This window comes from Orbicella faveolata, unplaced genomic scaffold (genome assembly GCF_042242905.1).
Source record: "Orbicella faveolata isolate gen_17 unplaced genomic scaffold, um_ofav_v1 contig_14, whole genome shotgun sequence".
NCBI classification, from domain to species: Eukaryota; Metazoa; Cnidaria; class Anthozoa; order Scleractinia; family Merulinidae; genus Orbicella; species Orbicella faveolata.
In genome coordinates, this window is record NW_028301541.1 from 18,169,928 (window position 1) to 18,184,425 (window position 14,498).

The 14,498-nt window shown below is 38.9% G+C and overlaps 2 protein-coding genes across 2 annotated transcripts; one reads left to right on the forward strand and one right to left on the reverse strand.

Annotated features, from left to right (window-relative positions):
• Positions 1-2,063: 2,063 nt before the first annotated feature.
• LOC110064511 (excitatory amino acid transporter 3-like) lies at positions 2,064-10,522 on the forward strand. The gene is made up of 7 exons (XM_020771569.2): positions 2,064-2,916; positions 4,445-4,487; positions 5,191-5,489; positions 5,955-6,188; positions 7,331-7,525; positions 7,818-7,952; positions 8,778-10,522. The coding sequence occupies exons 1-7, from the start codon at positions 2,429-2,431 to the stop codon at positions 8,986-8,988; spliced, it is 1,605 nt and encodes a 534-aa protein (XP_020627228.2). The 5' UTR covers positions 2,064-2,428; the 3' UTR covers positions 8,989-10,522.
• Positions 9,172-14,427, reverse strand: LOC110064510 (phosphatidylinositol N-acetylglucosaminyltransferase subunit Q-like). Its single transcript, XM_020771568.2, has 3 exons — positions 12,964-14,427; positions 12,213-12,467; positions 9,172-11,612 (listed from the first exon to the last, which is right to left on the reverse strand). Exons 1-3 carry the CDS (start codon positions 14,303-14,305, stop codon positions 11,296-11,298), a joined length of 1,914 nt encoding a protein of 637 aa, XP_020627227.2. The 5' UTR covers positions 14,306-14,427; the 3' UTR covers positions 9,172-11,295.
• Between the last annotated feature and the right edge of the window lie 71 nt (positions 14,428-14,498).

The window sequence follows — 14,498 nt, forward strand, 5'->3', positions numbered from 1 at the left end:
AAGGTATGGCGAACACCCTGCTCTATTTTCTTCATTATTTCCAACTTTTCTTGGGAAAAAAAAATACAGGAATAGAAAATTTGCATCATTTTTAGCTTAGAAACTGTCTTTAGAAGTGTGGTGAATGCGAACGGTAACTTTCCTCTTTACCGTTAAGTACCAAAGCACAAGGTGTGAAAAACAAACCATATCTCTAGAAGTTCTGCTCGACGATTTACAAAAACCCTGGGGACGAGAGGTTGGCGCCACTCATCACCCCAGGTGTAGTTGAGAGGTCCGGTCACGTGGTGCAAAATCCAACAAAAATGGATATTTTTCTGCCAAGAAATCAAGAAATCATCACCATTTGGCGAGTCTTTTTTTGTTTTTACTTTTTAATTTACGTTTTTCAGAATAAAAGATACAAGAAGACGGAAAAAGAGCCTTACTTTTTATACTGTTGTTTTCTTTTTTGGCTCCACCTCTCTTCACTTTAATTTACAGAAAGGTACTGAGTGACAGCCGGAAATACGTCTGCGTTCTCAAGCTAACGTGTTCTGGAAGGAAGCCATTACTCTTGGCCTGGGATCCTATGATTCTGCTTCCTTTTTTGAAATAATATACCAAGGTACATCTTCCTTTTTCGATTATGTTCGAAAGTGTATTACTAAAAAAACATTAAGATGTATTGAATGCAGATAAAGAGAACGGGGTGGGATGGGGGAGCAAGGCAGAGCTCTAGGGGAGGGGTGGTGGGTAGACCTCTTTAATCGGTCGATGGGCTGATTTGACTAGTTTGAGGCTTTTCTCACGGATTTTGACTCCGCTAGATCTTGCTCAAACAAAAACGTGTGAACAATCCTTAGTTTACACAAAAACGTAAATATGTCCAATTTACATTTGTTCTCCTATTGCTGAACAAAAACATTTGCAAGTCAAAGCATGCTTTTTGGCAGCTTTCCATTTCTATTTCGTTCGCTTGGAGACAGTGAATTTTAGCGGTTTTTTGGGTTGCTATAAAATGATCAAGAGTTCCTCGGACTTCATATCTTGGTTTCGGCTTCACCCTACTTTCTATATAGCTAAAATTTGGGTTGGGAGAAAGGAGGGAAGTTCGGGACATCCCCGCTATTGCCACGACTTCGAGGCCCTATCGGGATACGGGACATTTAGGTAAAAATTAACGGGATACAGGCTATTTGGGGGAAAATCAATGGGATATGAGATATTTGGATCAGATAAAACAGGATGTAGAGTAGGAAAATCGTTAATTTTCGCAATTGGAATTAAAGGAATCTAGGATATTTAGGCCAAAAATTAACGGGATATGAATACTCAGACCCCCCCGGAATGAGGCCGCATTTTCTAAATTCTGAAAATTAGAAGCACGTGGAAAAGGGAAATAGGAGCTAAAGCGACCTGAAGCAGTTGAGGAAATAGAGAACATCTACTCACAGGCTTACTTCGAACGGGTTTGATCTTACACAAATAAATACCGGTATTTGAGAAACCCATGAAAACCGCAATCGTGACCGTAGGTAAAATAGGTTACACAGAACACGTTGACTGAGCAAACAGCAGTTTCCTTGAAAGCAAACAAGTGACCTGCTCGAAAATTTTGTTTGGGCTTTGTCCAATCAAAAATCGTAAGAACCACTTTTAGTGTTTGAAGGTACTTCAAGAAGGAATTAAAAGACCGTTTAGGGCTTTTGTAGCGGGGATAATAGGGCTAAAGGCAGAGGTCAAGAGTTAGTTGGACATCTTCACGGCTGGTTTCCACTTTCACTTAGCCCCCGCTAAATGTGGGTGGGGAGAAGGGACGGCAGTCACAGACCCCTATTAGGGATACTTTTTAGGTAGAAAGTTAACACAATACAGAATAATTGGGGGAAAAATTAATGGTGTATGGGATATTATACCAGATAAAACGAGATATAAAGCACAAAAATCATTCATTTTTGCAATTGGAATTAACGCGATACGGGACATATTTAGGACACAAATTAATGGGATATGGATACTCAGACCCCCCTGAATGGGGACCTCAGTTCAAAATTCTGAAAATTCATAATCATAAGCGAAGGCGGAAAAGGGAAATATGAAACTGAAGCCACCTGAAACAGTTGAGGAAGTAGAAAACTTCTACACACAGGCTCACTTCGAACTGGTTTGATCTCACACAAACAAATACAGTAAACAGTACGAGAAACCGCAATCGCACTTTACCAGAACACGTTTACTGAACAAATAGCTGTTTCCTTGAAAGCAAACACGTGACCTGCTCAAAAGTTTTGTTTGGGTTTTGTCCAATCAAAAATCGTAAGATAGGAGATTTGTAAACTACTTTCGGTGTTTTCTGTTTCAATTTCGAACGCTTCAAGAAAGATTCTGAAAGAATCAGCTTAAGGAAGGAATTGAAAGGCCTTTGAGAGCTTTTACAGCGAGGATAATGGCGAAAGGCAGAGGTCGCGGTCGCTTTTCTGACGGAGGGAACAAATGTGGTCGTTGTTGTTCAGGATTCATGCGGCGTCTACGCAGTAACTTGTTGCTTGTACTCATCGTCATCGGTGTTGTGATCGGCTTCGTCATCGGAGCTCTCGTGAACGACCCTGTAAATAAGATCGATGACATGGAAGACAAGAAAACTGTGATCATGTTGATTGGATTTGCAGGCGAGTTGTTCATGAACATGCTCAAAATGCTCATCTTGCCACTGATCGTGGCCAGCCTCATTTGCGCTTTAGCTTCTCTGGATGCAAAAGCCACCGGGCGTGTTGGGAGAAGGGCACTTATATATTACATATCGACTACCATCTTGGCTGTCATTCTTGGAATCGTCTTGGTTGTAAGCATTCAACCCGGAGACACCAAGGTGGAGAAGGAGAAGAAAGACGTGGAGCGAATTCGAACACTGGATGCTTTCTTAGATCTCATCAGGTGCGCTAAAATAAATACTAAGCTTGCGTCCTTGATTTTTTTCATTATTATTTATTGAATAATCTGATTGATTGTTACAGAAGATTTCCTGTGGCTAAATCCTCACCTTGCGTTTGAGTCAGGTGTAAGACGGCCTACCGTATATTTGTTTCGAGTTCCTTATCGTGCTATGTTTGTTTTCTCGATGTTCCATTCTGTACAATCTGCGTGTTTTGTTTGCAAAAGGTCGAGTGTCTCTCACATTGCCCAGAGATCTTACAAAGGTTAACTCTAAATCAAACTGTATTCATGTAATTTTGAAGTCTTAACAAAATTTAGATCACGTTCGTGCTTTTGCAAACGTAAACATCGGGAAACGTCGTCGATTTCGAATTCTGTGGGCGCGCGACGAGAATTTTAAAAAGTGTTCGAAATCATTGTATGCATTTGAACCATGCATTTTAATGGTTACTCTTACCAGAATTAGGCCTATATATTCGTGAAATTTCTAGCTATTATTTTGACGGATCATATTTGGTTGTGGAAATGGTAAATATTTTGAAGCTGTGGTAGATCAGTATTCCGATAAATCGATAAATGAGAACAGACGAAGAATCTTTGATCTGCTATTTATTAGTGGAACTTTCTAACTTGTTTGTGTTACGATCTGACTGGGAACGAACGATCTGACCGGAAACCTTTCTTACTCAATCAGCTCGTGCCAGAAGTCTTATCTTCTTTCTGTTGGCAATAAAACTACTTCCTCCGGCAGGCTAGTGTCTCGTTGCACTTCAGGGTTCCACTTCGGTTGAACCCAAAACTGTAAATAATTATTAGCACATCTGTTCTATTTTACTTGTCAAATTTTTTTTATTAAATTATCAGATACTAAATTATGGTCAAAAATTATTTTTAAAACCTCAATAAAAATGGCAATAATTCTGTAATCTGAGAATCAGTAACAAATTAATTAGTCCGACATCATCAATGTCATAATTTGCAATTTTCTGACTTTCCTAGCAGTTTACAGTCCAGGTTACTCAAGGAAAGGAGCTTATTGGAGAGGAGGGGGCACTTCTAAGGGACGGAGTGCTTATGTCTCTTTAATCATGTACATCTGAATGTTAAACAATGTTTAAATAAGAACTCAAGAACTGTAATAATAGGAGCTCTGAGAGTCATAATGTTTAAAATTATGTTCAGATGAGAAAGCAGACTTTATAATATATGCTTATGATTCTATTTTATGTCCCTGTCTTTAATGGAACTTAATTTGAATAGAGTGCCTAGATTACAAAAACAGCCTTTGAGGGGAGCACTTGATAGAAAGGGGGGCTTATTGGCAGGCCAGCATTAAGCTGAAACGATATGATCCAAATATAAGCAAACCAATAAAGATGCATTTTTTTGCTGAAAAAAGCGTAAATACATAGGAAAATATGCTCATGAGGCATCTTCAGGTATATGTGGTATTTCATTATGTCAATTGTATTTTGTTAATAAACACGTCAAGATATAATTTTTTACCTAACAAATTTTCTTTTATCAGGAGCTGTTTTCCAAGCAACATTGTTGCAGCAACCTTTCAACAGGTAATTAGAAAATTAACACAGTCGTCCACAGTCTTATCAGATGTAACAAAATGTTCAAAACCCAACTAGGATAAGTAAAGTGTGTGGCTTCATTTATTTTTGTGGTGTCAATTTCAAGCCAATTTCTATGGTTGTTAAAAGTGTAGATCAAAGGAAAATCTTCACTTGTAATTAGTCTTAACAGCAACACCTGTCAGGAAATTTACTGGCATATCAGAGAAAATTCAGAGCAAAATCATATGTGGTACATTGTTGACATGTTGTTTTCACCCAGGGGGGGCGGGGGACTCCCGGATGGGATGGGGTACTCATTGTACCTTGTATAGTGGTTAAAATAAAAGTTTGGTACCTCTTAGGGGTTTAGCCTCAAACGTTCCACAGCAGGAGCTTTAGCAGTACCTTTAGGGTATAATGACTGAGAAAAAGTCAGTAGATATCAGTTAAATCGTGTTGACCGTTATTGTACCTCTTTGGGAGGGGAAAAAAGTCTAGCCACGCCCACAAAATGGTACCTTGGTACTTCTTAGGGGTTATTTTCAAAATGTTCTATGGAAGTACCCCCAGACTTTCACCTGTGGTCTACCATCTTGTCAACAGTGATCCATAGTTCTCAACCAACAAAACTTAATATAAGGAAATGAAGTAAATTATCGTGAACCCATGTTTGTGCATTTGCCTCAGTTTGGTAAAATTTATCTTACAGAAAAGAACCAAATACACCACTGATGATGGAGAATTTAAATACGTCAATGTGTCAATGAACGGGACAAATGGAACAACGAACACGATATTAAAGAAAGAGGTAGTGAGGAAAGGCTCTGAAACTGTCCCTAATGGACTGCAAGTTGACCCTAAAGGTTCTATTAATGTATTGGGGCTTGTGGTGTTTTCCATTGTGTTTGGAATTGTTTTGGGAAGAACAGGTGAGCGAGGAATGCCTCTCAAAGCTTTCTTTGAAGCTCTGAATGAAGTGATCATGAAGATGGTGACTCTAGTTATGTGGTAAGTCTTTTGGTCAAGGTCTGACTTATTTCATCTTTTGTGTTGTGTAGTAGGGCCCAGTGGCTTCATGGTCAGTTCACTTTACTCCGGATCGAGTGGTCCGGGTTCGAGCCCTGGTGGGGGATATTGTGTTGTGTTCTTGGGCAAGGCACGTTACTCTCACAGTGCCTCTCCCCACCCATGTGTATAAATGGGTACCGGCGAATTTAATGCTGGGCTGTAACCCTGTGATGGACTAGCATCCCATCCAGAGAGGGGTAGAAATACTCCCAGTCACTTCATGCTACTGAAACCAGGATAAGCTCCAGCCAGATGGGCCACTTGGCTCGTATGCAGACTTTACCTTTTACAATGGTGTATAGGATTCAAAACACTGTCTGTTTGCCACAAAAATTACAATTTTCAAGTGAGTGTGTTCAACATAAGTGAAGTGTAATAAATTGTTGAATGTGTCTTTGTCACCAGGTTTTCACCGATTGGTATTTGCAGTTTAATAGCAGCAAAAGTAGTGGCGATGGACGACATCATTGAGTCTCTAAATATGGTGGGATTGTACATGGCGACAGTGATAGCTGGTTTATTTATCCATGCACTCATCATTATACCATCGCTGTATTTGATCGCAGTGCGTAAGAACCCTATCAGATATATGATTGGTCTGAGAGATGCTATTATTACAGCTTTTGGAACTTCTTCCAGGTATGGAAAAATGTATTGTGGTTCTATCATTAGTTGTGTAGGTGACATGCTGTCTTCTAATTTTAACATTTTGTCTTCACTACACAACCAAACACACTCTAAGGTTGAGGCATGGGCGCATTAGTCAGCCAGGCCCAAGATATGTTTTAATTGTGACAATAAGCTTACAACAAAGTGGACAAGAGATACATCAAGTAACGCCCTACATGCGCCAAAGCTGGACATGTAAACCCCAAAAACGTCTTGTCAGGAAAAACAGGGACCATGTACCCCCAACCAAATGCAGTGGTGCCACCCTAGGGGTTTTAAGGTTGATATATAAACAACAGTTGAGAATGAAAAGCAAATCAAATGACGCTAGTTACACAATAAAAGCAAACCTTATGCGAAAATGCTAGTGGTAAGGCTGACCGTAGACTGTCACAAGTTTCTCGACCGTCTCTTTTTACAGACGTACAGTACCCCTGAGCCTTCGCATACTACACTTGCAAAATATTAATTTATGTCAATACTGATTACCAGAAATTACATTATTAGTGAATTATTAAAGTGAGATATTTCTGTAACAAATGGCTTTGCTTTTTTAAGGGGCTATTTTTATGACTCTGATTATTTGCATGTACCTTTAACGGTTAAAAACCTTGTCTGGTAAAATATGTTCCAATGCTAATTTTGACAAATTCCACAGTAGAGATGACATCTCCTGAGGTACAGTTTCAAAGCAATTATGTAGCTGCAAATGTAGAGGTGGAGCTTTCCTCAAGGGAACAAAATTTAAATATACATTTTATTAATAGAAAAAAAAATCTCTTTTACTGGGGACATGGTTCTTCCCTGCATCAAGTTTGTATATTGTACATTATTAGTAGGTTATACATTGGTGTGTCTATCAACTTGAGCTATGACTTCCCCACCTCCACCAAAAAAAAAGTATTTTCAATTGGTCTTTTGGAGACTGTTCTTAATCCCCCAGGGGTGAGTGGTTGGTTACTGTAATTGCACAGGGTTAAAGCCTTCTAAGAAAGTGAGCAACAGTTCTGTTGTTTACATTAGTTTACATAAAAAAACTCTGTTAAGTAAACATCTGGGTTATAATAATTTTTATGAAAATATTTTAATGCCAGCATTTTGATCTTCCTTAGTTCTGCAACTCTTCCCACTACAATGCGCTGCCTTGAGGAGCATAACAAAGTTGATGCTCGTATAAGCCGTTTTGTTCTGCCGCTTGGTGCCACAGTCAACATGGATGGCACAGCTTTGTATGAGGCCGTTGCTGCTGTGTTTATTGCCCAGGCCAACGGCATTACACTGAATGTTGGCCAGTTGATAACAACATGGTAAGAAAAGAAGGAAATAATAAAGAAAGGTGAAGTGAAAGGCAGGGTAACAGTAGTTTGGGATTTGTGTCTGTCTACAAATACAATAGTTTAAATGTTTTTGCCCTGATGACGGGGCTACTGCTTGAAACATTTGCCGTTGGTTTTCAAATTTTCTATGATGTGTAAGTCATTCACCTTAATAAACAAAAAAGTCTATCAGTCTGTCTGTCTGTCTGACTGTCTGTGTATGATTACAACTTGAAAGATTAATAGTTATGTTATATTAACATTAATTTGTTGAATAATATAGCTTCACTGCCACTGCGGCCTCTATCGGTGCTGCAGGAATTCCACAAGCAGGCTTGGTTACCATGGTGCTTGTCCTTCAGGCTGTCAATCTTCCTACTGACGACATTGGACTCATCTTAGCAGTGGACTGGTTTTTGTAAGTTACTCATGATAATAAAAGTAACATCATTAAACAGTCAGCAGCAACCCTTTAACTCTTGATAATCCACGGGAGAGCCATACTCCTTCTTGATGTAGAGGACACAGGACACGTCACAATTGAGCATCACCCCGCAAACCTATTGTTACCATTGTTTTCCTCATTCTTTTGTCCTTTTGCTCTCTGTTTTATATTTTTAACTGTGTCTTCTACACCAAGTTGAGCTAGAATCAGGAAATATTTCTGGCAAGATTATTAATTTACACCTCTCAGGTGTGTCGTGTGCAGAAAGAGAGAAAGCTCATCTAACATGATAGGTCTGCAATGGGTGTGGAAAGCCAGATTATTTGGGTATGCAATTTATTAAAGGTTATCCAGCATCATATGTCGGCAGAGTTTGATTATCTGACTCTGCAACTTGTGCAGAGAGATGAGCATCATAGGTCTGCAATAGGTGCAGAATAAGATTGAATAGCATCTTGGGTTTGCAATGCATACAAAGAGCCTGCAATGTGTGGAGAGAAAGATAATCCATTGTTATAGGTCAGGATTAGATTTTCTGGGTCTGCAATGCAATTTGTGCAGAGAAGGATCATCTAGCATCATAAGTCCAGGAAGCATGCAGTAATTTAGATAATATAGAGCATATTATGTTCGCAATGCTTGCATCATAGATCTGCAATTCATGTAGAAATTAGTGTCAGTAAGGTAATGTAGTATTGTATAAGTTAACAATTCATTATTAATAGCAACTCTAAATTGAAAAGTTCCATAAATTTGCCAAGTTTAAGTATAACACCATTGATAATTCCTTTTGCACAGGGATCGTATCCGTACTGCTGTAAATGTTGTTGGTGATGCATATGGAGCTGGCATAGTTGAGCACCTGTCACGGAATGATCTGATGTCGATGGACTACAGTGCACGAGAAGAAGATATTCCTCTGGAACCCTTTGAGAGGTACACACCCAAGAACGAGGACGCCAATAATGTCCATACCAGCGATCCTTCTCTGAGGGCCACCAACTTCTAGAAGACAACCAGGGACTGCTGTTCCTTAGTGAAATTACATTTTGCTCTCACACTTCTGCTTAAGTGCTGGATGTAATAGTAGTATTTTAAAGCCAGTTAGCCCCCCCCCCCCCCCCCCCCAGTCCAACTGCTGCCCTTTACAAAAATTCCTCCAGTAATGAGGAATGAATTCAAGTCCACAAACTTATATTTTACTTTTTACTCTTTAGGTTTAATGTAAAGTAATCTTGTGTCCACCTATAATATTCTAGATGCTAAGTTCTTTCAAATATAAGCTCAGCAATTTTTTAGATGCAAAATTCCTTTTGATGATACACCACTTCAAAAAATACATAAGCTCACCCTAATTATGTTACTCATTATATTGAAACTGGACTGGAAATTAAATGTATACCTCTCGCAATCTTTTTTACTGGCATTTTTTAAAATAATTGTTATCAAGGAGTGTACAAGGACTGGACCAAACTTCATTATGCAAAATGTTAAATACATGTACATTATTAGCTGTTTGTTTTGTTTTTAGCTGTTTTCTGATTATAATTATAATGGATGTCATCTGCGACTAAAATAGCCTCCTATGCGAATGCTGTTTGGGCTTGTCACACAATCTTTCCTCTGCATGTTGGGTTCATCACACAATCCTTCCTCTGCACATTGAGAAGGAGTGCATAATGAGCCATAAGAACGTCTGTGCAGGAGGCTACAACTAAAAACAGTTAACACATAAATGTAACTTGTGTTCCTGGAAAAAGCTTGTAATAACAGGCCATTTTACAGTTGCATGCATTGTTACCTGGCCTATAAATGCAAGTGAGGCTGGAGGTGCCCTTGCTTTGATTCAGACCTCTCTGCTTTTCGCATTTAATGCCAACCAGTTAGCATTAGAACAACTTGATTTACACAACAAAAGCAGTGAAGTCTGTATCAAAACAAGGTCACCTTCAGCCTTGCTGCCATTCAAATGCCAAGTCACTGAACAAACAGCTGTAAAATGGTCAATTCCACATTGATAATATAATTGTATGAAATAGAAATTTGAGCTAATTTTACATTACAATTTATTTATGTAGGCATTAACACATAGCTGCAGAATAACTAGCCTGCGTTGCAGCCTGACGTGTCACAAAATCTCTGGCGGTTAAGACTGTGTGCGACGCAGGCTACAGAATAACCTGATGGCCATATTACTACAAAATTACATTTTCTGTGTTTACGGCAAGGCCTTCTGGGTCACAGTAGAAATTATCATTAGTTTACAAATTGGAAAGAACTTTGTGTGTGCAAGTTAAGGGCAGTGAGTGGTAAATGCGAGACTGTGAGAATGCAAGACCTGCATCTTTCTTTGCTTGTAGCTTTTTACTCAGGCAGGGCCTCTTCATGAATGCTTGTAAATTTTAGGAAGTTTTTATAAGTTTTGTTAGCATTAAAAATTGCAAAGCATAATATTTATCACACTAAAGAGTATGTAGGATTTTAATACAAACTGTAGAAGTCATAGGTTTGGTTTAATAATAAAAAAAAGTTGTCAGTGGTGATTTTGTGTAAATTGTGTGTTTGCTGCCATTGACACATTCCAATGAAAACAAAATTTCTTTCAATTAAGAGGCATCAATTTTGATTACATTTCAGTGTTGTAAAGTGAGTCGACATGTTGATCATGCAAACAAAGAGAATTATTGAGTGAATTTACATTTTAAGTGGTTTTCGCCACATCTTTTCCCTGCAGTACTAATTCAAGTATTAATATATCATTGTTAGTTGAACACTAAATGAGTGAATATTAAAGTTATAGCCAACGTTTCAGCGTCATTGTGACACCATTCTCAAGGCAAAGTGACTAAATTAATGCGAAGATTTGATTTCTATACTTTTACAGTCTCAACAAATTAGGATAATAACAAAGGCTCATAAACTCTTCAAGTGAATACCTTTGCGTGAATCGAGTCCGTTTGCACATTTAGAGATGGCTTAAGTTTTCATATAAAAAGCATCTTAATTAGGCAATCAAATTTGTTTGAGCATTTAGTGAGCACGTGAAATTGTTCTAAAAGACAAGTAGAACAATACCTGATAATTATGTAACTCAACTCCCTTAAACTTTTTTTCTCAAGAGTACAGTAGTGTAATCTGTGCTTATCTGCATAGCTTGTGGCTCTAACAGTCTAAACAATGGCAAAACAGTGGCTGGAAGCCAAGCTGCAAAGTTTGTGACCACACATGTTCCTGAGTTCTGGTCAGTGGCATTTTGCCAACCAACAGCTGTGAAGACCACATTGCGATCCCTGCTTCTCTCGCTAAACTTGTATTCTCACTGGTAGAGCCAGTGTTGAGCTGCACTAAACTGCTTCCTAAGTTGGTCCCTTAAATTTCTTGACTTTACCCAGGGATAGATCAATTCCCCTTTGGCTAATCTCCCAAGCAGCATGGGCCAGCTATAGCCTCCATGATCAGAGTACTGGTCCATCAACTGGCATTGCAACAGGTCCATGATAGGGACTGGTTGATTATGAAGAAACAGATATACAGCTGACAAAGGACCTGTTGTACCTTCGACAAAAGGCTGCAGTTTGTTGAGATCTGTTGTCAAAGTATCTGATGAGCCAAGAAATTCGAACTTCACTCCCCCTAAAATGAATCAAGAGGGCATATTATTTGCATTAATTATTAATAGTTTCAGCGCTGACTGAATTATTCACACACGTGAGCTAATTAAGTGGCATAAAGTGGAGTAAGAGGCACTGATTGTGTAAGAAGATATTACTGGGGGCTTGCCACCAATAGAACCCAACTACACCTGTAGATACGTCCTAACAGAGTTGCAGGAATCCTAGGATCTTTAGTAAGATCCTATTCCTCTTAAGGATTTCAAGGGGTCTTATCAAATCCTATAGGAATCAGGTTCCTACACAATCCTGTAGGATCCTTTATAAATTTCGATCAGAGTAGAAAGTCAGACTGAATGCAAAAATCATTTTCTCGCTAATTTGTTTAAGTTTTAGCCATCAATTCTGCTTTGAAACAATTTAGAAAACCCAGTTTAACTGCAAACACAACTTGTTTTTGACTCTTGACTCTCTAATTTGTAAACTCAAGCATTTCTTCCAAAACTTCACGGATCATCCAACCCAAGGGTCCCTTGCAGAACAAAGTAGAGAAAACTGATGACAAAAAAATACCTAAAAATGCAAAGAATTACAATCTGAATGTATAATAAATAATATTTACCTGGTATTAGGTCTGACCTCACAAAAGCAATCATCAATGGAAACACTGGGAGATTGTGCATCATATTGATCACTCGCCCAACAATGCCTTTCACAAATAGTACAATGAGCCGCAGGGCTGTAAACACAACATAGTATGCAGCAGTTGTCGGCAAAAGAAAAAGGAGGATTGTGAAGCACAACGTTCCCAGGAAGAGTCTGTCGGCTTTATATGGCACAATGTCCACTTGGTTCTTCTCAACATTCCATTTTCTTCCTGATAAAAACAAATATCTGTGACATTAAGCTTTAAAATGGTTATTGACTTACAACTCCCAATAAATTATTGCCAGTAAATCTGGAGGCCCCATACTTATCAGGCTTTTAAGTAGCAAGTTGTAAAAAATAAACAGATTTTTGGAAGCATTTTGTCTGAGTGGAGTTACAGAGTGAGAAACAAAAAATCTCAAATGAATAAGCCAATTTTGATAAATTAGAATTCTCACTTAACCCAACACTTGGGGGGATAAAACAAAAGAAATTACACATTCATCCTTCAACCTCAATGTGATTTCTTTTGTTTTATTCCCCAAGCCTCAGAGCCAAGTAAGAATTTTACTATATCGAAACTGGCCTGTAAGAACTGGGCTGGCCCTAAGCACCCTGCAAGATATCAAAAAGGAATACATAAATTAATTATAATGTGAGGTCCACCGCAGCTTTGCAAAGAGCTAGAAGAGAGAAATTTTCTACAAAATACAAAATGTTCCAACCTGTGAAAAGTTTGGCTAGTGTCACCAACTTCTGAAGCTGGAGATTGTAAATTCTTGCGGCATAAACATAAAAGCAGTAGATATGTAGTGTTACAAGGGACAAAACATCTGACGCCAAAGACAACAAGAATGTCGCTCCAAAACAACCAGACATGATGATAAGACTGATGATGATCTGTAGATAAGGTACGATACAATTCAGGTAAATTTGCCAAAGATACACGTGATAAAGGAAGAATGTGCTTAGATACTCTGTCAAATGTTTGTTCAGTTTAAGCCCAGCAGGAGCTCCCTTCAACCAATCCAGTAGTGCATTGAGCAACTCTACAACAGTGTCAGTCTTTTCCATCATAAAATCTGTGGCGCACATGTTGTAACCATTTGAAAAGAGCCATGACACGATGAGAACACCCAAAATAATATCAACTGCCATTGTGCAGAGCAAACTGGCAAAAAAAACCATAGGAATTGCACGATCTCTATTATCATTCTCTAAACTTTGATTTTGCTTGTCAGATGATGATGATGATGATTTTCCCGACTGTGCTGAATTGTCATCTTGTTTATCCTTTGTGCTTCCTGGCTGATCAAGACAAATACACAAAGCTTTTACTTGCCTGAAACGCATACAAATCTGAAGGAAAACAGCAGATACACTTGACAAGAATTTGACTATCTCTGTCAAGATTGGGTGATGTTGCCGTCTTCTTTGAGACATTACACCCCAAACGTTACTAAAAGCCTTCGCCACCAATTTGTAGACGAAATTGCCTCGACTATGCAACAGTCCATCAGGAGTTTCTGTTTCAAGTATTTTCCGGATACCCGCCTCAGCATGACAAGATTTATTTAGCAGAATCAGCACTTCAGACAATTCTGTACAAGATGTTAGTCCTTGGTACAATGATTGTCTTAAGAACTTAACATTACTGACGTTTGAAGGGCCAGTGGTCAAGAAAGCATTTCCAGACGGCTGTTTGTACAAAATCACCACAGATCCATTCAGCCCAGATCTTAATTTTTCCGACCCAATGTACAACTGAGGGATAGTGGCGTTTCTTGCCAGGCGTATTATAATCAGTTCATTAGTAAATAATCTAGACGTGGTCTCCACTGCTGCCAACACTTCACGAACAGACTTTTCATGACTTTCGTTTAGCCAGACTCCGAGAATAGACAAAGACAGCTGTTCAGCTTTTTCACAAAAGATTTGCAATTTAACCGAATTATCGGGAAGATAAATGACTGTTGCAGCAACAAAGATGTTTTGTTGCTCCTTCTTCCATCCAAAGATGAAGCCACTCTTTGCACTCAGGCAATGACTTGGGAAGAATACTTTCATCTCTGTTATCTGGTCTTCACTTCGAAAAGCAGGTAGAGATGGAAGGTGCCATCTTGGAATTGAACGAGAGGAGACTGGTGATTAGTTGGCCATCCAGAACGAACGCGCGTGGAGAACGCGTAGAACGCACTCACAGCGCACTCACAGCGCACGTGGTTTAAAAAATGTAGGGGAGTGTGTGGGGGAATGTCTG